General features: G+C 42.7%; 2 protein-coding genes across 2 annotated transcripts in view; both read right to left on the bottom strand.

Moving 5' to 3' along the window:
- insyn1 (inhibitory synaptic factor 1) overlaps nt 1-24,715 on the bottom strand; it is a gene marked incomplete at both ends in the record, with an annotated part of 114,287 nt that overhangs the window by 43,036 nt on the left and 46,536 nt on the right. The gene's annotated exons all lie outside the window — the stretch shown is intronic.
- Nucleotides 8,244-8,732, bottom strand: LOC308288024 (low molecular weight phosphotyrosine protein phosphatase-like; the record flags this gene model as incomplete). Its single annotated transcript, XM_080729369.1, has 1 exon — nt 8,244-8,732. The coding sequence occupies one exon, from the start codon at nt 8,730-8,732 to the stop codon at nt 8,244-8,246; it is 489 nt and encodes a 162-aa protein (XP_080585495.1).

The raw sequence follows: 24,715 nt of genomic DNA, 5'->3' as shown, positions 1-24,715 counted from the left end.
ACACTCAAAAAATGCTCACAACGTGGCGTGAGGTAGCACATTGTGAGGTTGTAGATCTTCTATTTTTGCTATAGTAAAAAATCTAGAACATTTTGGAAATATTTTGAAAAATGTTCTATAATGACATTCGTAAAATAAGTCTGGTTGTAGGTTTTATATTTAACAAATTAAAAGTATCGACAAGAGCATGCAACCAAATAATATCTACACTCGATCCACCGTGTCTTTCTTCCCTTTTCCTGAACAGTAACAGACTTGGACATGGCAAGGTTTCCGGCCTATACAGCGACGGGAAACATGCTCTCGCGCTAGAAAGGATCAAAATGCCTGCCTCCTTGACTTGCAAGTGCACGCCTGTGCTGTTCTCCATTCTGCACCATCGAACAGGGCGGTTCAGTTTCACTCCCTCGGTGGTGAGCGGCTGTTCAATAACATCATAACAATAATCATAATCTACCCCCAACCTCCATCCCTAGCTCCGTCCCCCCCGTCCCCCCAGATGAGGCACTTGATTGCTTTATTGATGACTGCTCCCCCACCCTGCTGGCATTTGACAGCCCACACACAGGGGCGTCACAAGGGGAGGGGAAAGTGGGACTGAGTTACTAGGGCCCAAGGTGGAGGGGGCCTTAATTATTTTATACTTTAGATATTGAAAAATAGCAGATATACAAGCTCACAGCGCAGCACTCGCAAGCTTGTAGATCTATTTTTTGAAAAGTTGTGAAAATGTGTGCAAATCTTTGAATATATGTATTTTTTTAAGCGAGCATTTGTAACTCAAATTCTGCTTCTGGGGGGTCCCTGGAACTAAATGTTTTGAGATGGGGGTCCGTGGCCAAATACATATCATTTTAGGGGTCCTTCACATGAAAACATTTGAGAACCACTGACATAGAAGGATTTTAAATATTCAAAGACTTTCTCATGATCTACCGCATAAAGCACAAAATAATGCGTAATAAATAATGTGTCTGAATGGGTTAAAGCCCCTCCCCCTATGAAGAACATCCATGGGGGGCCTGCAGTGAATCCTTGTACCCAGGGCCCAGAATTTGGTGCGACGCCCCTGCCCACACACAGTGCATGTGATGGCAAACCCCGATCCACGTGCAATTCATAAAACAAAAGTGTGATTATCCATAGACCACCCCGCCCTCAGGAAAACTCAATTTCCACTATGACACCAACATGAGGCATGATTAAACATTATGTAATTGTAAGGCCCACGACAAATATTGATTAAAATATTCCAGTATATCGTCACTGTCGGACAGAAACCTTGTATCTCCAAGTTTCAAATGTGTACGTTTTTTCAGCAGATCTACAAGCACACATCGGTTTAAATCATCTATCTATAAATGCGACAAATCTCTGTCTGTTTGTTTGTTTGTTTGTTTGTTTGTAATCCGCGTATCTCGAGAACCGTTCGTCCCACCGGCTTCAGATTCGGCACGCGCGTTCCCCGCTGCGGCGCGGAGTGCAGTGCCGGGCCTCGGCCCGACTCGGCATGCGGTTTTCCCGAAGCGGCGCGAAACGTTCGGAATCTCCTTACGCAGAGCTGATTGTTAACATCAGGCTGTTCCTGAGGAAATCGGCACAATCGCTGACTCATTGTGACATCACTTCATAAAAGGCTCTGACATCACGTACGCCAGGAGTCAACAAAAAATCGGAGTCAACAAAAAATCTCTGTGAATGTGTATGTATGTATGTGAATCTCGAGAACCGTTCTTCCCACCGGCACGCGCGTTCTCCAGATATGGGCATAAAATGAATCCCCGAATGCGGAGCTGATGTCTGACATCAGAGTTTTCCGCAACCGGTACTGTGTGTGCAGAGATCTCCATATATTGGGGTTTGCATTAAAGGGTGGGGACAAAGGCTAACAGAAGGCAAACAGATGGTCAAAACGGGTCCTATGACAACATGACAACAGGTATATTGGGGTTTGCATTAAAGGGTGGGGACAAAGGCTAACAGAAGGCAAACAGATGGTCAAAACGGGTCCTATGACAACAGGTATATTGGGGTTTGCATTAAAGGGTGGGGACAAAGGCTAACAGATGGTCAAAACAGGTCCTATGACAACAGGTATATTGGGGTTTGCATTAAAGGGTGGGGCAGGCATAAAATGGACGCAAATAGACAGATATCTCCATATATGGGCATATGGGCATAAAATGGACCCAGAACTATATCTGCAGTGATCTCCATATATGGACATAAAATGGACGCCGACAGACAGACAGATACAGATATCTCCATATATGGGCATAAATGGACACAGGCAAACAGATGGTCAAAACAGGTCCTATGACAACAGGTATAATGGGGTTTGCATTAAAGGGCGGGGCATTCATTCTCTATTTACATCGTTCCCGAGTTGGCCAGGTCGCCGACTAGACGCTAGTTTTTAAAATGAAAAAATGCAAAACGAAGGGTTTTGGGCATACAAGGTTTTCACCCGACAACAACGATACGCAATATTGGAATATTCAGCTTATCTCGGGATGCATTTTGCAACTGGAAATAATTGCGTTCCTTGAAATATCTATCGGCATGAGCCCTACAGTAGCTTTCTTAGCCTGTCATTATACTGCAGGCGGCCATTCTGTGAAAATTGCTGATCTATCTATAAATGCGACAAATCTCTGTCTGTTTGTTTGTTTGTTTGTTTGTTTGTAATCCGCGTATCTCGAGAACCGTTCGTCCCACCGGCTTCAGATTCGGCACGCGCGTTCCCCGCTGCGGCGCGGAGTGCAGTGCCGGGCCTCGGCCCGACTCGGCATGCGGTTTTCCCGAAGCGGCGCGAAACGTTCGGAATCTCCTTATGCGGAGCTGATTGTTGACATCAGGCTGTTCCGGAGGAAATCGGCGCAAGCGCTGAGTCATTGTGACATCACTTCATAAAAGGCTCTGACATCACGTACGCCACATGAGTCAACACAAAATCTCTGTGAATGTGTATGTATGTATGTAATCCGCGTATCTCGAGAACCCTTCTTCCCACCGGCACGCGCGTTCTCCAGATATGGGCATAAAGTCTGACATCAGAGTTTTCCGCAACCGGTACTGTGTGTGCAGAGATCTTCATATATGGGCATAAGTGGACAAAGACAAACAGATGGTCAAAACGGGTCCTATGACAACAGGTATATTGGGGTTTGCATTAAAGGCTGGGGCATTCATGGGGTTTGCATTAAAGGGTGGGGCATTCATTCCCTATTTCAAATTCGGCACGTGCGTTCCCCACCGCAGCAGGTAGTGCAGTGCTCGGCCTCGACCCGACCCGATACACGATTTTCTGGAACCAGCACGAAAGGTTCGGATTCTGATGTCTGACATCAGGATTTTCTGGAACTGGCACTGTGTCTGCATAGATCTCCATATATGGGCATAAAATGGATGCAGACAGACAAATACAGATATCTCCATATATGGGCATAAATGGACACAGGCAAACAGATGGTCAAAGATCTCCATATATGGGCATAAAGTGGACGCAGACAGACAGATACAGATATCTCCATATATGGGCATAAATGGACACAGGCAAACAGATGGTCAAAACGGGTCCTATGACAACAGGTATAATGGGGTTTGCATTAAGTTTGTCTCCTCCTCCATCTGTTTGTCTGTGTCCCTTTATTCCCATTATGGAGATCTCTGTATCTGTCTGTGCCTCCGACTGTGTTGCAGACACAGTGCCGGTTCCCCCTTTAATGCAAACCCCATTATACCTGTTGTCATAGGACCCGTTTTGACCATCTGTTTGAAAAAGCGACAGAAATCTCATATATGGGCATAAAATGGACGCAGATAAACATATATCTCCATATATGGCATATATGGGCATACAATGGATGCAGAATCACAAAGATCTCCATATACGGGCATAAAAGGGACACAGACAGACAGATACAGAGATCTCCATATATGGGCATAAAATGGACGCAGATAGACAGATATCTCCATATATGGGCATATATGGGCATAAAATGGACCCAGAACTATAACTGCATTGATCTCCATATATGGACATAAAATGGACACCGACAGACAGACAGATACAGATATCTCCATATATGGGCATAAATGGACACAGGCAGACAAATGGTCAAAACGGGTCCTATGAAAACAGGTATAATGGGGTTTGCATTAAAGGGCGGGGCATTCATTCCCTATTTACATTGTTCCGAGTTGGCCAGGTCGCCGACTAGACGCTGGGCCGCCCGAAGGGCGACAAATCTCTGTCTGTTTGTTTGTTTGTTTGTTTGTTTGTAATCCGCGTATCTCGAGAACCGTTCGTCCCACCGGCTTCAGATTCGGCACGCGCGTTCCCCGCTGCGGCGCGGAGTGCAGTGCCGGGCCTCGGCCCGACTCGGCATGCGGTTTTCCCGAAGCGGCGCGAAATGTTCGGAATCTCCTTACGCGGAGCTGATTGTTAACATCAGGCTGTTCCTGAGGAAATCGGCACAATCGCTGACTCATTGTGACATCACTTCATAAAAGGCTCTGACATCACGTACGCCAGGAGTCAACAAAAAATCGGAGTCAACAAAAAATCTCTGTGAATGTGTATGTATGTATGTGAATCTCGAGAACCGTTCTTCCCACCGGCACGCGCGTTCTCCAGATATGGGCATAAAATGAATCCCCGAATGCGGAGCTGATGTCTGACATCAGAGTTTTCCGCAACCGGTACTGTGTGTGCAGAGATCTCCATATATTGGGGTTTGCATTAAAGGGTGGGGACAAAGGCTAACAGAAGGCAAACAGATGGTCAAAACGGGTCCTATGACAACATGACAACAGGTATATTGGGGTTTGCATTAAAGGGTGGGGACAAAGGCTAACAGAAGGCAAACAGATGGTCAAAACGGGTCCTATGACAACAGGTATATTGGGGTTTGCATTAAAGGGTGGGGACAAAGGCTAACAGATGGTCAAAACAGGTCCTATGACAACAGGTATATTGGGGTTTGCATTAAAGGGTGGGGCAGGCATAAAATGGACGCAAATAGACAGATATCTCCATATATGGGCATATGGGCATAAAATGGACCCAGAACTATATCTGCAGTGATCTCCATATATGGACATAAAATGGACGCCGACAGACAGACAGATACAGATATCTCCATATATGGGCATAAATGGACACAGGCAAACAGATGGTCAAAACAGGTCCTATGACAACAGGTATAATGGGGTTTGCATTAAAGGGCGGGGCATTCATTCTCTATTTACATCGTTCCCGAGTTGGCCAGGTCGCCGACTAGACGCTAGTTTTTAAAATGAAAAAATGCAAAACGAAGGGTTTTGGGCATACAAGGTTTTCACCCGACAACAACGATACGCAATATTGGAATATTCAGCTTATCTCGGGATGCATTTTGCAACTGGAAATAATTGCGTTCCTTGAAATATCTATCGGCATGAGCCCTACAGTAGCTTTCTTAGCCTGTCATTATACTGCAGGCGGCCATTCTGTGAAAATTGCTGATCTACAAGCTCACAACGTGGCTATTTCTGGCAGAGATTTGGTGTAGATGGAAAAAAGGAGGAGACTGTCAACTAAGTATGTCGTCTCTGTCGGGTGGAAACCTCATATGTCCAAAACAGTTACTCTTCAGGATTAGAATAAACAACGACCAAGCTTGACAAGTTAGAGCTTGCAGATCTGCTACTTTTGAGTGACGCTGTAGCATGATCAAGAAATAGGGCATTCAAAATTATGGGAAGAAAAGAAAAGTCTGAATATGGAGATTAGAGGTTTCTGCCCGACAGCAACAATAGAGCATACATTAGGGTTGAAGTGGTTAAGTGTGGTGAAAAAAATCGCCTCAGCCCCATATATGGACATATTGTGTCAGTCTCATGTGATGTGATCTATGACGTCAGACATAGATGATGTCAGATGTGAGTCATCTCCATATTTGGGAAAATATGGCCAAATTTTGTCCAACTTAAACAACCAACCGTGACGTGAATCACACTTGAAAATGAATTCCTTCCTTTTGTGCCCATATATGGAGATGCCTGATGTCATCAATATTAAGCCCATATCTGGAAGTCCCCATATGGACATGTTGTGTCAGTCTCAGTTGTCTCTTGCCCTTAGGGTGTCTTACTGGTAATAATAAGCTATCTACCACATCTACCCCTTGTACCTGTCCCCAATAAGTGTCACTCACATCCAGGGACATAAACGTACTGCATTTACTCATGGCTCATCTTTTTACGGCTGTGCTCGGGCCAAGTTGGGACCAGGACAACAACATTCAAAAATATGACAAGCAAGGTCGACGCAGGCTTCTCTGTCTCCTCAAGGTCTGGCGAGGAATGGACCGGGGATTGATTGCTCATGTCTATTGTTAGTAATGACGCAGACTGCAGCCAAGAAGAAGTTATCCACACACATTATGACAAGGCGTGTTGACATCTGTCACACCAATGATTGAGTGTTTGAATGAGATCCCTGCGATTACATAAGATTCTGGTTTACCGGCTCTTCCGAGACAAAGTGTGTGCGTGCATGTGCATATGTGTGAGCGTGTGTGAGAGTGTGTGTATGTTTATTATACTATGTGTGTGTGTGTACAATACACACATTTCCCTGGTCCTGATTAGTTTTATGGTTAAAAAATAATTCTTAGTGTGAGCGTTTAGGAAAAAAATTATGTTGGAGTTAGGGTTTGGATTAGGCATGAATTCAGAGGGGGTTTAGGGGTTTGGGTTAGTTTTACTTTGCCGAACAATAGCTGATCTACAGTTCTGTATCTCTGCTATTTTCCGGCCATTTTCAAAGCGGGCCTAAAATCTAGACGTCCTCACAAGAGTGGTAATACAAACGTGTGTGTGTGTGTGTGTGTGTGTGTGTGTGTGTGTGTGTGTGTGTGTGTGTGTGTGTGTGTGTGTGTGTGTGTGTGTGTGTGTGTGTGTCAGTGTGTGTGTGTGTGTGTGTGTGTGTGTGTGTGTGTGTGTGTGCGCACGCACGCACACGTGCGTATATGCGTGCGTGTTCATGCGTACGTCCGTGCGTGCGTGCTTGCGTATGTGTGGGTAGGTGGCTGGATGGGAAGGGTGTCTAAAAATAGAGGAACTGGAGATTGTGAGGAGGCGATGTTAGCAAGGTAGAGGTGGCAGCCATTTGGTGCCTTGTGGGCAAAATGTGTTTCTCTGTAAAGTCTCTGTCTTCTACCATTCCGCCATATAAAAACATTATCAGCAGTACTTTAGTATAAGTGCCACATCTGATAAAAGTGTCACAGGTTTAAGATGTCCCCATTGCTTACCAAAGGCACCAAAGATGACACAGCGACAGGTTTTGTCCCTCTGAGGAGACCGCCCCATAGGTTACCACATCAGAGAACTGGTGAAAGCCTGGAGGCAATGACAATTGTTTTAAAAGATAGACTAGTGCTAGTCATGCACTTTTGGTGTCAGCAATCACGGGGCACAGAGAGTGTTCCTCGTTCTTTCTCAGTTCCCGTCACACCTTAATTGTGTCTTGATTTGAACCTCTTAACAGAGTCTTAACAGAGGACATGAAAGTAATGTTAAAGAGTTCAGTGTTCATTATTGACCTCTACATAATAAAAGAAAGTACTTATCCGCCATGAAACTTTATCACAAGGGAAGTATAACAACGATGCATGCCTTACATCAAACTCAAATGCACACCATAACATACATGTCAGTTTACCTTTAATATACTGTATTAAGAGTGGATTTGACTATCATGTGGATCTCATATATGGGTACCAGTGGTCTCCATGGGTAACTGGTCCGATATACAACACTGGCCAGATGGTCAAAACATGACGTCGTTGTACACATTAATTATCTTTGTGTTTGCCAATTATATGGGGGCCCATTTGCAATATCCTGACGGCCTAGCAGTCGGGCCCAGTATATCCTTTTTCTTTATGAAGCGACTTTGGGTACTAGTCCTATTCTATCTATTTCTAGGGTAACTTTTCCACTGTCATTGGAAATTGACAGACAGACAGACTTCTGTCTGGGATAGGGAATGAATAGGGAATGAATGGGAGTGCATGGGATCCGTAGGGAATCAATGGGAGTGGGAATCAGTAGGGAATCAATGGGAGTGGGAATCAATAGGGAATACATTGGTCGAGCTTCACATGACAGTTAGCTTACTGCAGAATATAGTCACGTCAGCAACCGTCAGCAACCACACTTGTAATTTCCAATTGCATCTTTTCTAGTTATTATTATAACGTTATTACGTTATTTCTCTCCAAAAATCCTTTGCAGCATCGTGTGCACTGTTTGTACACCCTCTCATAGTCTTCATCATTTCCCCTGTATGGGTCTGGGATGATCAACTGCTTCTGGGGGTCATATGAACCCAGGAGCTCAAACTTTGCTCTGCAGGCTGGCACAGATTTAGCCTTCCTTTCCAGGTAGCTCAAATTAGTCTCGTCCATGCACAGGACGTGGTCAAAGCTGATGAGGTCTTCTTCAGTCACCTGCCTGGCCACATGCTTTATGGGCACACCGCGGCTATTCATGCAGGCTATGGCACGGGGGTCTGGTTTGTTCCCCGTCTGATAGTCAGAGGTGGCAGCACTGTCAATCCTCCACTTATCCTCAACACCTGCATCGGTTGCCATCTTTCTGAAGACTGCTTCTGCAATGGGGGATCTGCAAGTATTCCCCAAACACACAAACAAGACTGACTTGTTACCACCGGCTTCCATTTTGCATTGAGACTAAAGCCCAACGTTGGCATGGCTCCAACGTGGGTTTCAAGAATATTATGTGGCCGGCCTGTGACGTCATGTCAGTCATCATGGTGTATCTATGACATAATTATAACTGCAAATGTGGCCTAGCCTGATTGGACGATGCCAATTGACTTGCATTAATGTTATTTAAAAAGTGTGAAGTGAGCTCTACTGGTATCAAACATGACACATGCATATCTCCTTGTATGGGCTCCTTGTATCAGCAGCGGTCTCTGTGTACTTTCTATGAAGTTAGTCTTGTGTGACATTAGTCTCGTCACACTCATACGGACATACACACAAAGCCAGGCGTGGGAGAGGTTAGCACTGCTTAAAAAGTGTGTGTGTGTGTGTGTGTGTGTGTGTGTGTGTGTGTGTGTGTGTGTGTGTGTGTGTGTGTGTGTGCGCGCGCATGTGTGCGTGTGCGTGCATGTGTGTGCGTGCGTGCGTGCGTGTGTGTGTGTGTGTGTGCATGCAAGTGGGTGCGTGCATGCGTGCGCATATGTAATGCCTATGTAATTTTAAAAGCAGTTTTGCTATCTGAATATTTATATCTTTGCTATCTTAATATTAATATCACAGTCTTTCAAATGTATTCAATACATTTTGGAATCTTGGAACTTCTTTTTACTCTTGGATGAAATGTTGATTCTACAGTATTTGTTGTGAGAAGCTGTTCATTAGCAGTCATGTATGTTGTGTTCAATCTGTCTCTTCAGTTAAACTCCAGTCTACTCTGTAAACGCCAGTCACTTTATTTGTTCTCACATCATAAATCACTGCTCTGCTGCGCCCAAGCTGCACTAGGATTTCTCAGGCAGATGTTGATTCTTGTAATATTTTAATGCACTCTTCTCTTTTGGATAAAGTACAGTAAAAACTAGATTACCACCGCTACCTCGTTCCCAAGGATGAATGACATTCGTTGATACTGTAGGATCCAGTGGTGGGCACTGGGCAGTAACCAAGTACATTTACTAGAGTAATGTACTTAAAGGGGAAGACCACCCATTTTCAATATTGAACTGTGTCATTAATATACCTTAGAGGAGTTGTGTGGAAATAGAAAAAAGAATCCCCCTCTTCTGTGTTGCCTAGAACTGGATGACTGATTTTGGGGTTTGTATTGTAAAGTACAACTTGATGACATCACACATTGTACTTTACAATACAAACCCCAAAATCAATCCTCCAGTTCAACTAATTGTAACAGCTGAAATCAATATCAGTATTCTGATATTAACCTGCGGGCCGCATTAAGTGAAGGTGGGGGCCGCATGTGGCCCCCGGGCCGCCAGTTGCCCATGTATGGCTTAAGTGGTTAATGATCAATACATATAGTCTAATTATGGCATTTAAATTGATTCTGAAATGGTCATTGTGCATTATGGCATTTACTTTTACTACTTTAAGTATATTTCGATGCTTATACTTTAGCTTAGGTAATATTATTTTGCAGGACTTGAGCAAAGTATTTTTATACTGTGGCATTGATGCATTGATATGTGTTACTAAAGTACTGTGTTCCTCCACTGTGTGTGAGTTTAGGAGAAACATAATGGAACAACACTCTCCCTCCCTCATTGTCACATCAGTCTGCCAGTGAGACGTCTGCATCTCTCCGCACGCACGCACGCACGCACGCACGCACGCACGCACGCACGCACGCACGCACACACACACACACAAAAGAGACATTTTCTCACCCTGAGTGCTCCACCTATTCACATGCAATGATTTCTGGCGTATTCTGAGCTCAGACAGTGTGAAAATGTTGGCAAAAGGTTGGCAAGTGATACTACATTCTTTAGCTCCCATCCTCTACTCTCCTACTCTATAAAGAAAGACAATTTAGTTACCGTCTGTCTGTCTGTCTGCCAGCCTGCCTGCCAGCCCTCTGTCCGTAGGTATTCCAAACAAAGTACAAAGTTGGCCCTTTTCTCAAGACTAAAATCAAAGGGTGGTTGATCTTTAGAACTGGTGGCTCCTAAACTCTGGATCTCCCTCACCGTAAGATTTGTGTAACATGTTACTTCCATGCGCTACGTCCAGCCGGGATCTCTCCCCCGTCAGGTGAAAAGAAGCGGCTTGGACTACTCATGCATAGAAGGAAGCATGAGGTCAGTCCGTTGCTCTCCCCAGGTTGGCAGAGGGAGTGTAGCGCCTAAGAATAGATAATTGGCACTGGGTGAAAAATGGGTTGCAAAACTTTGGGGAATAAATTATAGTTTGAGTTAAAAAGCAGTAATTTGTTTAGAATGGCCTTGTTTTATGTGTGAGTTTTTATATCATGTTGGTTTTTATGATTGTTTTATTATTATTATTTTTTTACTTTCCCTTTATCTTGCATCTGTTCTTGAGAGGCACTCGAAAGGTGCTTTAGAAATTCATTTGACTTACCATGTAAAGTAATTTGTTTTGGAATTAAGCGACAAATCACAGAAAACAAAGGGTGTTTGTGTGTGTATACAGTATACACAAGTTTCCAGCGTCCCATCGTGCATTGCGCAGAAGGTAGACGGCAGTTCCGGCTTGCAGGTAATTTGTAGCCGAGCCGAGTGTGACGAAATCGTAATCCCGACCGTCATTGACGGTCCCAGAATACCCGGATGTGTATTACACCGCATCGGCCACACAGCTATATCGGTCCTGCTTTAAAGTGGGAGGGACACGCCCAAAATAGCTAAATCAGGATATCAATTTAGCTAATATTTTTGATGATGTCATGTACTCCTATTACTCAATCAAATTCATTTATTGCAGTTACTGTACTGAAAGTAGTACTTTCTATACAGTAACTACAATAAATTAATTTGATTGACTAATATGCAGGGAGGGGGCAGAGTTGAGTGTGCATATCATTATATTCTGAAACTACCCCCACAGAAGCTGTGCCAGGTGAACATGCGAATTTAGAAAACATTTTTTTAAACTAGCACACGCACACACCACGTGACCTACTGAAGCATAATGTAATATTTTGTGCGTGACATAACACCTTTAATATTGTTGCTGCCTGTCTGGTGGAAACCTTGTATGTCCAAATCCATTCCTTTTTGAAGGACTTCCGTAGGGCATTAATATACAGGGAGAAAAGGCGGTTTCTTCAGCATGACAGCAACGATATAAGGTGTGCAAACTGTGTGTGCATCCATCCGCTGTGTGTTGTGACTGTAGCTCATTAGGAATGAAAGCACCACACACAGCCTGGACATCCCCTGTCCACAACCTATATACCTGCACCCTGTAGGAGCAGTACACACACCAATTACCACTGTGTGTGTGTGTGTGTGTGTGTGTGTGTGTGTGTGTGTGTGTGTGTGTGTGTGTGTGTGTGTGTGTGTGTGTGTGTGTGTGTGTGTGTGTGTGTGTGTGTGTGTGTGTAGGACAGCGAGGCAATTTTCTGTCCCTTTCATTTCTCTATATGCAGGCTGCCATTCTCCCTTTAAATCGGCGGCGCACATAGACAGCGGGCCCTATTGTGTCACCGCATTTGTGTCAACAGCGCGTGCTGACACAAATTGGAGGGTGTGCTGAAGGATGGAGGTGTATTGTTCCATGTTAAGCGTATTCATCTTTTCTATATTTATATTATTTGTGGGAGGAGGTTGGCGTGTGTGCGTGCCTCTCTAGCTCTTTGAGGGCCAAAATATTCCCATATATGAGAGAGAGAGAGAGAGAGAGAGAGAGAGAGAGAGGCGTAAGACATTGCGAGGACCATCTTCCTTGGGCCTCAGGTTTAGGGTTAAAAATAGCAACACAAGTGTAAAAATGTGTCATTCATAAAACGGTTCGGTCCTCACAAGCACAGTAATGCTGTGTGCGTGTGCGTGTGTGTGAGACAAACGAAGGCTTCATAGAGCCATATCCGTACATTTGTGAGGTACTCCTCAGCTCAGGTTTATTTCTCATGTCTTTGTCCAATCGTCATCCTGACAGCTGAATACCTCCCCCATCCACACCTACTGTACTGTACAGTACAGCACAGTGGTGTCTGATTGCTAAGCTCCCTCTGGCCCAGGTGATGCAATAACTGATGTTCTCGCATCGACTGACGCAAGCTCAATGCTCCATCTTCTAACACCATTCTAAGATGTATGGACAACAGCAAAGAAACAATGAGACTGCACTTCCAACCTGATGTCCCTATTATTGGGCAAGTCAACATAGGCGAAAAGAAAAAGACAGAAATGTTCTTGTTTTTACTTTGCGAAAATAGCACCTCTTTATATTTTGGGAAACGTAACTGTTTTTCTTTACAAGGTTTACGCTTGTTACGCTTGTGACTGTGGGCATCACAAGCGTACTATTATATATATTAACACAATGGGAGCCAAGGTTTCTAACATTTCTAGCTGTTGCTGGTGCAGCCGTTCACTTACGCTTTATTTTGAAGAGCCTCGGAAGCTTTGTGCGTGTGCACGTGAGTGTCCGCTGACGATTGAGGAAGATAATCCATTTGTTTACAAACGCTCGCGAAACTAAAATCCAAACCGGGCCGACCATCGTGGTAAAGTGTCGCCGTGAAAACAAACAGATCTCTGCTTCCCTGGCGTTCTTTGCACCTTATTCATAGATAAAGCTGTTTTTATGTTTCAGCATAGAATAGAAGTCTATGCAGCATAGACGCTCCATTTTGGTTCTGTGCGAGTCACGTTATGACATATGCACCAGGGTCTTTCACAGGGCACACAACATGCGCGCAGCTGCACGCTGCAAAGTTAACCGTTTGTCTCGTCTCTCAACGAGACAACTGAGTTTTGGCACAGCGACCTCCAGTGGCCTTGTCTCGTTACTGAACGAGTTTGGCCCCATGGGTGTTAAGGGTGCAACAATACATGTATTCGTATTGAACCGTTCAATATGAGGGTGTACCGAACAATACAATACAATACAATACAATACCACTCCACATCCACATTCCCCTGGAACCCCCTTATGGACCCTTAGGGGTCCGCAGAGCCCACTTAGAGAACCACTACCATAGAGGTTGGGTCCCGTAACTGTGAATGTTGTAGACCGTTGCACCCTTATATATACAGTATATATATATATATATATATATATATATATATATATATATATATATATATATATATATATATATTAGCTGGTGTTTCACTGAGGATGTCACACTCTGACACAGCTCTGTGACGTGACAAGCTCATGGAGGTTACCATATGGAGAGTATGCTGGTGCACAGAGGGATGCGGCGAGTGGAAAGTCATTCGGATCGGCGGATCTCCCAAAAACAATCCATAAATCCGCACATCCTAGTAAATGCAGTAAAAGTGTTTCAAATGGGATAAATAGGTTTGAATCTCAAGCTATTTCTCTGGGTATGGTTGTAGCAAATGATTCACCCTAACTGGAAGTTAGACTATGTATCAACGAGATCTGGATAAGAGAGTTGATGAATGTGTTGCATGTGGAAAAGCTGAGGTTTTCAAGCAATACATCTGAATTTGAATCCTGAAAAGTATGTCCAAATGTTTTGGACATATGAGGTTTCCACCCGACAAGAGACACACACACACACACACACACACACACACACACAACACACACACACACACACACACACACACACACACACACACACACACACACACACACACACACACACACACACACACACACACACACACACACACACACAGACCGGCCCGACTACTCAGCATACATTTTAGGCCCTACCCGGCCCGAAAACGTCGGGTCGGGTTTGGGAAGAATTTGAGAACTCTATCACAGAGTAAAAGTAATAAAATAATACTAAAATATATTTTCTTTTTTCATTGAGCCCCCCCCATGAAGAACATTCATGGGGGCCCGCAGTGAATCCTTTTACCCTGGGCTCAGAATTTGGTGTGACACCCCTGCAGCCATACATCCACAGTAAGGTGACATCCACGGGACTCCACCGACCGCCACACAATGCTAATCCTGATGGCATCCACTGATTACTTTTCATGGCATCTTGTTTTGTCTAAGCTGAAGGCTATATGGAGTATTTATTTATAGCGCCTACAGTACAGACCGCACAAAGCTCACTGCATCTCTCTCAACAGGCCTGAGCTACAGCATACAACGGAGTAATAATCATGTATCAAAAGAATGGAGACACTCAAGTAAAGTACAAAATCTGTCAAAATTGTATGTAAACCTCTTTCAAATGTGCATGTTTTTGCACGTAAATTAAAGGGATATTTCACTTTCAAAAAAACTTTTGGTAATTTTATCATCTAATCAGGCTTTTATGAACACCAGGAACATTTTTTAATTAGCTTGATTGAATATTTAGATATTTGATGTAAATGTTCCAGGCCCAGGGCCTCTCCCCACACACACCCATTGTAACTTCAAACTTCATTTTAACCATGATAGATTCATTAAAAACACCCATTATTTTTTTCTGGTGACTCGTACTACTCTCCTAATATGTGAGCAGGCTGTGTTTTTTCGATAACTTTTTGCATTTAGTTTTAATAATTATTCTTTTGTATTTAATTTTTTCCATTTTCCCAAATAATTATAAAAAATAAATGAAAAACGTTATCGAAAACACACGGCTTGCTCACGTATTAGGAGGGTAGTATGAGTCACCAGAAAAAATAATGGGTGTTTTTAATGAATCTATATTAAAATGGAGTTTGAAGTTACAATGGGTGTGTATGTGGAGGGAGGCCCTTCCACTGCTCCCTGTTGAAAGTGGAATATCCCTTTAAGCCCTGCCATATAAGACATATAAGACTGTCGCACAGAGCTAGTGAAAATAGCAGATCTACAAGCACACAACGAACATTTGTAACTCAAATTCTGCTTTTGGGGGGTCCCTGGAACGAAATATTTTGAGATGGAGGTCCGTGGCCAAATAAATATAATTTTGGGGGTCCTTCACATGAAAAGGTTTGAGCACCACTGACATAGAAACATAGGTTTTTCAAAAAAAACTCAGAAGGATTTGAAATATTCAAAGAATTTTCATGATAAAAAAAAAAATCACACCCGTGTGAACTGAGCGGTGGTCGTGGAGGCTGCGCAACAGCAAAACAAATATATATATATTGTGTGTGTGTGTGTGTGTGTGTGTGTGTGTGTGTGTGTGTGTGTGTGTGTGTGTGTGTGTGTGTAGGTGTGTGTGTGTGTGTGTGTGTGTGTCTGGCCTGGCCTGGCCTGGCCTGAACAACAGCGCCCCTCCCTTAACATGTGTGGTCACAAAAGGTACTGTAGGCTACATACAGACACGCATACAGACAGACAGACAGACAGACAGACAGACCCACACACACGGCCACGTATAGGAGCGTTGTGACCACCGCTCAAATAGCAGATCTACAAGCTCGCAGCGCGGCACTCGGTGCCGCGCTGTGAGCTTGTATATCTGCTATTTTTTCAATAGTTAAAGCACAAAATAGTTAAAGCTCATGGGGGGCCCGCAGTGAATCCTTGTACCCAGAGCCCAGAATTTGGTGCGACACCCCTGTTCGTGCGTGCGTGCATATTCAGAACAGACACAGACGGAGACAGTGAGCAAACGTGCAACGTCACCGCCACCCTATGACTCGGCTGTCCCTGTTAATGTCAACGTCACTTATGACTCATGACTTTCAATGGGTGTGTGTGTGTGTGTGTGTGTGTGTGTGTGTGTGTGTGTGTGTTGTGTGTGTGTGTGTGTGTGTGTGTGTGTGTGTGTGTGTGTGTGTGTGTGTGTGTGTGTGTGTGTGTGTGGGTGCGCGTGCGCGCGTGTGTGTGTGTGTCAACACTCAACCGTAAACAAACCAACATTAAGTTAGTGTATAGAAGGTATATGCACATTTCTAATGTGACAATTTAAGGACTTTTTAATACCTCTAAAGTGACAAATTAAACAAACACTGGCCAAATTGTCAAATATTAGAGGCAGAAATTGTGAAAATAGAATATCTGCTATTTTCACATTAGAACCGTGTTATACAAAATGTAATGCGTCAACTCTTAGTGCTCGTCAGGGTGGGGGGGTCACCAGTTAAAATATGATTATTTTGGGGGATGCAGCCTGAAAAGGTTGAGAACCAGTGTTCTAAGCTGTGGTATTCAACTGGTAAAAATACATCCTCTTTGTTAACTTAAAACCTATAAGTTAGGGTGCAATTGGATCCTTTACCGTCCCACAAAGGCCAGGCGATATTCGATAACGTTGTTGAATACCTCGATATCGATATTACTCACGATATTAGTAAAAACAATTGCATTATATAGTTTTGAATGTTTTCTGCTTTAGGTCCACTGCCCAGATACTGAATAGCATATCCATTCCATACATGCACACTGCACAGAACACATGGAACAAATACAGTACATTAATTTCCATTTTCCAACAATGGTTTTATTGAAATAACCACACCTGCTTACAGATAGACTGCTTTTTTTGCATGTGCTACGTGCATGCATAGTGTCTGTTAATTAATTTGACACATACATCAATACATCATTTCAAGCTGTCTTCCTCGATATCTATACCTTGCATGTTGAGCGGGCGCTCTCCATTCCAACATGTCACCACTCCGACAGTGACTTCTTATTGTTGGATTGGCAACACTTCCATAGAGGTTAAGGTTAGGGTAAGAGATAGGGTTAGTGTCGGAATGGAGACATGTCGGAAAGGAGACATGTCGGAATGGAGAGATGCACTCGCATGTTGATACCTCGATATCGATACATTTTCGATATATTGCCCAGCCTTACGCCCCACCCCATGACACAATTGTGTCAGTGGGCATCTACAGTACGTACATCCTCTCCATGCCATTTCCAGGCCATCTGTCCGCTCTGGTGTTGACGTGGGTCATTATTCCCATTACTCGGGTGTCGCTGCCACGCTGGCTTGTCTCAACGTGTGCTCCATCGCATGGCAGTACGCCAGTGGTGGAAAGCAACTCAAGTACTGTACATTTACTCAAGTACTGTGCTTAAAGGAGTAGTTCACCCCCAAAATGACTTTTTTCTATTGATTACTCATGCTATGGAGACTTTAATTCAATAATATTTTTAGTCTTTTGTCGCATTCCTAAAATAATTATTTTAATTACAATAAATGTATACCCCCATTGATTCATTTGGGTCCCCTTCCGGATGCGAATGCGACAAAAAACTAAACATATTAATGAATTCAAGTCTCCATGGCGTGAGTAAACAAAAAATAAATAAAAATCATTTTGGGGGTGAACTACTCCTTTAACACTCGAGTATTTCAAATTGTCAATACTTCATACTTCTCCATTACATCTACTTTTGACTACACTACAATTCTGTCAAAACTGTAGTTAGATTTAAATTATCACTACGAAGCATACATTACTCAAGTCCCATTTATAATGAGTATTAATAGTTTTACATTGTTACTTTGAGTATATTTTAAATTACATACTTTACAATTTAGGCATTTAGCAGACGCTCTTAATCCAGAGCGACTTAGAATAAGCAAGGTAATCAATACAATAAGCAGGGTAATACATCAATACATAGAAATATCAATCTGGACCAAATAACGTAATTAGACGGAGCACCTAATCAGTAAAAAGCTTTATATAAAACGTAATTGTTTTAGTACATTTACACTACAATACTTTTACAAGAATTGTATAGACTATCTCTACATTATTGTGGGACCGCTACTTTTACTTAAGTAAGTGAGCGGGGTGCATATACTGTGCATATACTGTACGTGTGTCTACGTATGTGTTTACGCATGGGTGATTCCATAGGATCATGTGAGATCTGAGGCTTAGCCCAGGTGTCACACAATTCTGGGCCCTGGGTACAAGGATTCACTGCAGGCCCCCCATGAATGTTCTTCATAGGGGGAGGGGGTTTAAACTTTAATTTAGACTGGGGACTCATTATTACGCATTATTTTGTGCTTCAACTATTGAAAAATAGCAGATATAGATCTGCTATTTTTGAAAAATCGTGAAAAAAACTATGTCAGTGGTGCTCAAACCTTTTCATGTGAAGGACCCCCAAAATGATATGTATTTGGCCACGGACCCCCATCTCCTTTTAGTTCCAGGGACCACCCAGAAGCTAAATTTGAGCTACAAATGTTCGCTCAAAAATACATATATTCAAAGATTTGCCAACATCTTCATGACTTTTCAAAAATAGCAGATCTACAAGCGCTGTGAGCTTCAGCTTGTAGATCTGCTATTTTTCAATAGCTAAAGAATAAAATAATTAAGGCCCCTCCACCTTGGGCCCTAGTAACTCAGTCCCCCCCCCCCCCCCCCCCCCCCTTGTGACGCCCCTGCAAGGACGTCAAGGTGGAGAGGCGTTTACGCATGTGTCTACGTATGTGTGTACGTATTATGCCCTCCCCACGTATAGTGCAGTATGTGCGCTCTTGGCCGATGGAGCGTTGCGCGGTAGGGTGTGTAGGCTGGTCACGCCACAGCGTGTTTTCAAAGACGACGAGCAGAAGAGAACAGCTTGAGAGCAACGCCACTAACAGCATGAGTAAGAGACATGAGATATGAGCAGTGGTTCTCAACGTGGGGTCCAGGGACCCCCTCAGCGGTCCATGAGGGGGTTCCAGGGGGTCTGGAATGAACCGCTGAGATAGAGAGAGAGAGAGAGAGAGAGAGAGAGAGAGAGAGATAGAGAGAGAGAGAGGGTAGGCTGGGATCATTTCGCTTTGCCATTGTCATATCCGGTCTAGAGAGAATCAGCGGATTATGGAAAGGTAGAGAGAGGGAGAGTATGAAGAATACTGCCTCCACACTGGCACTGTGGCCTTAGTTACAAGGTCCAGAATGCATAATAAACGTTGCACACACGCGCGTGTGCGTGTGTGTATAGGCTACGGAACAGACACAGACGGAGGCAGGCAGTGAGCAATGTGCAACGTACGTGCTCAGGTTAGTCATGCCACTCCTCTGTCCCTCTTAATGTCCACGTCACGTATGACTCATGACTTTCAATAGGAAGGTGTCATCTATAAAGCACTCTATAGGAAGCACTAATTGTAATGCGACGCCTGCCTCCAACCATCTCTTTGACCCAAAACAAACGACGAAAAAAACATGCATGTTTGGCCTGACAAGTAATAAACTAGCCAATCTCAGAGCAATCTCCTCTAGGCTATGGGATGTAGTTTATCCTAATAACAGACCTTCTCCTCATCATTTGCCTAGGACCGGAGCATCGGTTTTGGGGTCAATGTGATCAGTGACGTACAGCCAATGAATGTACGCCTTTTCAGCCAATTGATTTGTATTACCTACAAGTGCTATCTCTTGTGAAATAGAATATACTAGGCTACTAAGATTTGCTTGCATAGCGATTTTTCTTTCCTTTTCTCAGAGATACAGAAATAGGAAACCTTCTGTAACATAAATACCCTTATTTGGACTGGTAAAGTGATGACGTTTCTAAACAATTGTGATAACTTGACACCAGAAGAAAAGAAAATAGTAATAGTGAAAATAGTTGGTCTATACGTTGCAATGTGTCGTGCTGTCAGCCGGTACATCAGATATTTTCACTATAAAAAAGAAAAAAAAAAGAAAAGAAAAAGATTAAGTTCCGAGTTGTGGGTACCCAGAACTCAGGCTTAGTACCATGTACTGAGCAGGGCCCAGGTTAGGTTCTGAGAACCTTATCTGATACCGAGCCATAGCGAGTATGGAAACACATCCAGAACCTGTGAAATATGTCAAAACAACACGACACAGTTCATTTAGTTCTCGTAGTCGAAAAGAGCCATATCATTCCCACCACAAAGGCAAACAATGATTCATATCTATGGGGCTTGCAGGTCTAATTTACACTTTCGACATTTCTAATTTGTCGTAATGTCAACCGAACAGGTAATGTGTATTTGCCGCTGAAAACATCGGTGTTTGAATCACAAAGTTAAACACACAGAGCCGTGTTTGTGAAATAACTCACAGCCAGGTAATAATGCCCCAGAGATGAATTGCTCCAATAGATTTCCATGTGGAACCCAAGCTTTTCATCCAGAGATGGAGGGTCCTCAATCCTGTACTACTACAGCCTGTACTGTACTGTATAAATGCTGCTGCAACCATGCATCAAAATAAAATCATAGATATGGTTTTGATTACATCATAGGATTGTGTCTCTATCTGTCAACAAGAGTTGTTTTACAATTCACTATTTACAGCCTGGCCATTTAGCAGGCACTCTTATCCAGAGCGACTTACAAGTGTTGAGATCCGAGTAAATGGCATGAACCCTTCTCTGCAAACGACACAGTGAATGGGCACGTAAACAGAGCGCAAAGAAAAGCATGTAGTGCTTCAAAGAAACTAAAAAACAGTTAAACGTCAGCCTTGCATCTGTCAAAACAACATGATCTAAACAACAAATATGGATGACAAAGCCCTTATTGTATGCAAACCTTTTATCCATAATTTATCATTTCCTCTTTTCGCTGTGAGCTTATATAGATTGGCTATTTTCGCTATTTCTGAAAATGTTTGAAAGTTAGAGTGAAAGTGGTTAGTGAGCTGTGTCTGTGGGCTTCATAAATACTGAATCAATGAAAAGTGTTAACAAGAGTTAATATTATTTGATTAAATGATAACTACACTGGAACACAGGTTTTTTTTTTTACCTCCAGGTTTCCATCCGACAGCCAGGGTTGTAGTGTTGTAGAAAGTACTTATTATTACATTCTTTACTTAAGGGGGCCTGTCACCTAAAGGGTTACTGTCACTTTTTAAGAATCATCTTAAAAAACAAGTTAATATTTTTATGATGTCATTGTGGGGATGCGCAATTATAAGCCAATCAAATTAATTGTCTGTATAGCCTGACTGTACTGTACTGGTTAGCTGTTGTTGGGCAGATTACACTGAGACAGTTTCAGACTGTTTGAGGATCCACAGAGAGATCCAGGAGAGAGACCACATGACCTACTACTGTACAGTATCATACTATTATAATTTCGGGGCTGACAGCGGACCTTTAAGTACCGGATGTCGGTCCGCTAGTAAATGATGCTCACCGGGTCCCAGTCCCCACAACCACTTAGGTTCCACATTGACCACTGAAAGCGTCCCAGCTGGACTTGGACATAAAGACTGTAAAATCCTGGTTTTAATTACAAACCGTTGTTCCATTAAACCTACTCTTAGACTGTGCAGTGTGCAGCCCATCAGTCAATATAAATAACTTAATTATTCCTACTATTCACAGTAATCAAACTACCATGCCCTCTATCCTCCGAATGGCACTCTTAAACACAAGGTCCTTTAACACACGGGTTACTAAACGGTCATTTTGGCCGATTTTGAGATTGCAAAGTGCAATAACTCTCCCCGTGAAGGTCTCAGAAATTTCCCCTTCCATGACTTTTCCTAAATACTCAAGACATATGTTCTTGTTTTTTTTCCCCCTTCTGAAACGTTTCCTAAGTATGAAATAATATACGATTATACCACTCTGACTGCATTTATCAGTCAAACTGACAGGTAAATTATCTAAATTCTTTGCCCAGGAGAGCACTCCCCTGCTTCCAGCGGAGGTTTATTGTCAATAGAACAACAGATAATAGAACCCCTGCTGGCAGCAGGGGAGGAGGTGTTGCTCTCCTGGGCAAAAAGGGAGAGAATTTACCTGTCAATTTGACTGATAAATGCAGTCAGAGTGGAAGTGATATTTCTTCAGTCACCCGAGTGTTAATAAAGACAAAACGTTTTTAGTGAGGGATCTAATCACAGAACGGAAACTCTGTTTTTAACAGAAACATGGCTTACTACAGATGCCCCTCCTGTTCTCATGAAATATCCCCCCCAAATTATGACTTCTTCCATTGTAATAGACATGGAAAGACGGGTGGAGGGGTATCCTCTATAACTACAAATGTCTTAAATGCTAGAAGTGTATCTTTTGGCAATTTTAAGTCTTTTGAATATCATGCCTGTATTTTAGACTGTCAAGGCCCTACATTAGTAATAACAGTATATAGACCACCAAAGTTACTCAACTTTTTAACAGACTTTTCTATTATAACTACTAGTTACAATAAGATAATAATTTCAGGTGATTTTAACTATCATATTGATAAAGATAATGACAAAAAAGCTACAGATTGTATTTCTATAATAAATTACCTTGGCTTCACTCAGCATGTGAGGGGCCCAACCCACGAACGTGGCCATACACTACTAGACCTTGTCATTACACGGGGGCTCACTGTCCACATTTCATCAATTATAAATGTTGGCCGAGTCTCCGTCCATTCCTGCACTGAGTTTACAGTATGTCTGCCAGTGCCTTTGTGCAATACTGAACGCTCTGTTAAAAAGAGATACCTTACCTCCGAAGCAGCTGAACATTTCTCACGCCATTTAAACAACATGCCCATTCCCACTCGCGGCCCTCATCTGTCGATGAATAAGCGACTGCTTTTAACGATAAATTAAGGTCAACGCTCAATATTGTAGCACCCACCAATTATAAAAAGATGTCCTCCAAATGGAAGCCTCCGTGGATAAATGAATTAGTGAATAAAGAAAAAAGAAATTGTCGCAAAGCCGAGCGTATATGGAGGAAAACTAAATTACAAGTTCATTACGAAATTTTTCGAGAACAGCAGAAGAAATATAACACAACCATTAGAGAAGCCAGGCAATCGCATTTTCAGAACTCATCCAAAAAAAAAGCAAAATAATCCTAGAATACTTTTTTCCACCATTGACAGTTTGATAAACCCCCTTCCCAATATCCTAGTAATTTCTTTTCTATCACCAAATGCAACACATTTTCAGCCTACTTCAGAGATAAGGTCATAACAATCAGATCAAATATAACCCACAGGTCATTAAACACTAATGAACCTTCTCCTGCACACAGTGAAAGCACTTTAGACCACTTTACAATAGTGGATCTTGAAATGGTCAGTAAAGTGGTGACTGGATTAAAATCCTCCACCTGTGATCTTGTTTGATCCTATTACCACCGCCTTTTTTTTTAAACTGTTTTTAGCTGTTTATCTGGAGAACTTTTAGATTTGATCAACCATTCTCTGCTCACAGGCACATTCCCAAAATCAATAAAAACTGCCATAGTCAAACCAATCATCAAAAAGAACAATCTGGATTGTCTACTACTTAGTAATTATCGGCCCATATCAAACCTTCCCTTTTCTAGCAACTAAAGTTTTGAAATAAATGCAGTGTAGTAAAAGCAGAATATTTGTACATGTACTTTACATCACTGCCAACTGCGATATACACTGTATATGCATAGTGTAACTAGCTAGCCTCTATCAAAATAGACAACATGCAGGCGTCCATCAAGTGTATTGGATGGGTCCGTCATGATATCGCTCTATCAATGCTGTCATATCTATCATGTACACGTTGGTGTTTCACTTCACGATCCACGCGATAACGGCAGCCCTTCTCCTGCACATACCGTAGTATCAGACGACTGCAGAAATCCCAAGGCCATGAAATAGGCAAGTGAGGACAATCTGTCATGCATTAGCGAGAGCAACCATTTCATTGCAAATGGCATAATTCTCCATGAAGAGCAAGCTAGCTCCCCTTCTGCAGCACTCTGGAAATAGACTGATACTGTATGTGCAGTGCTCCGCTGCATCTGTGTAATGTATTCTATTTTACACTTCAGCATCACAGTTAGGTTGTGTGGTCTTTCTTTTTATATAATCGTCTCGGCAGTGGTGTAAAGTAGCTAGGTACATTCACTCAAGTGCTGTACTTAAGTAGACGTTTGAGGTATTTATACTTTACTTGAGTATTTCCAATACTTTTACTTCTACTCCACTACATTTCAGATCCAAATATTGTACTTTTACTCCACTACAATTATTTGAAAACTTTAGTTACTAGTTACTTTGCAGATATAAATTATAATAATTATTTTAAAACATACACAAACCACTTTAGCCCTATTTTATACCTAGATCTGCTATGTTCAAACATGTTGTG

The sequence above is a fragment of the Nannobrachium achirus genome (genome assembly GCF_963921795.1).
Source record: "Nannobrachium achirus genome assembly, chromosome: 7".
Taxonomy (NCBI): Eukaryota; Metazoa; Chordata; class Actinopteri; order Myctophiformes; family Myctophidae; genus Nannobrachium; species Nannobrachium achirus.
Note: the sequence above shows the minus strand (reverse complement) of the source record. Positions and strands in the feature narration are given on the sequence as shown.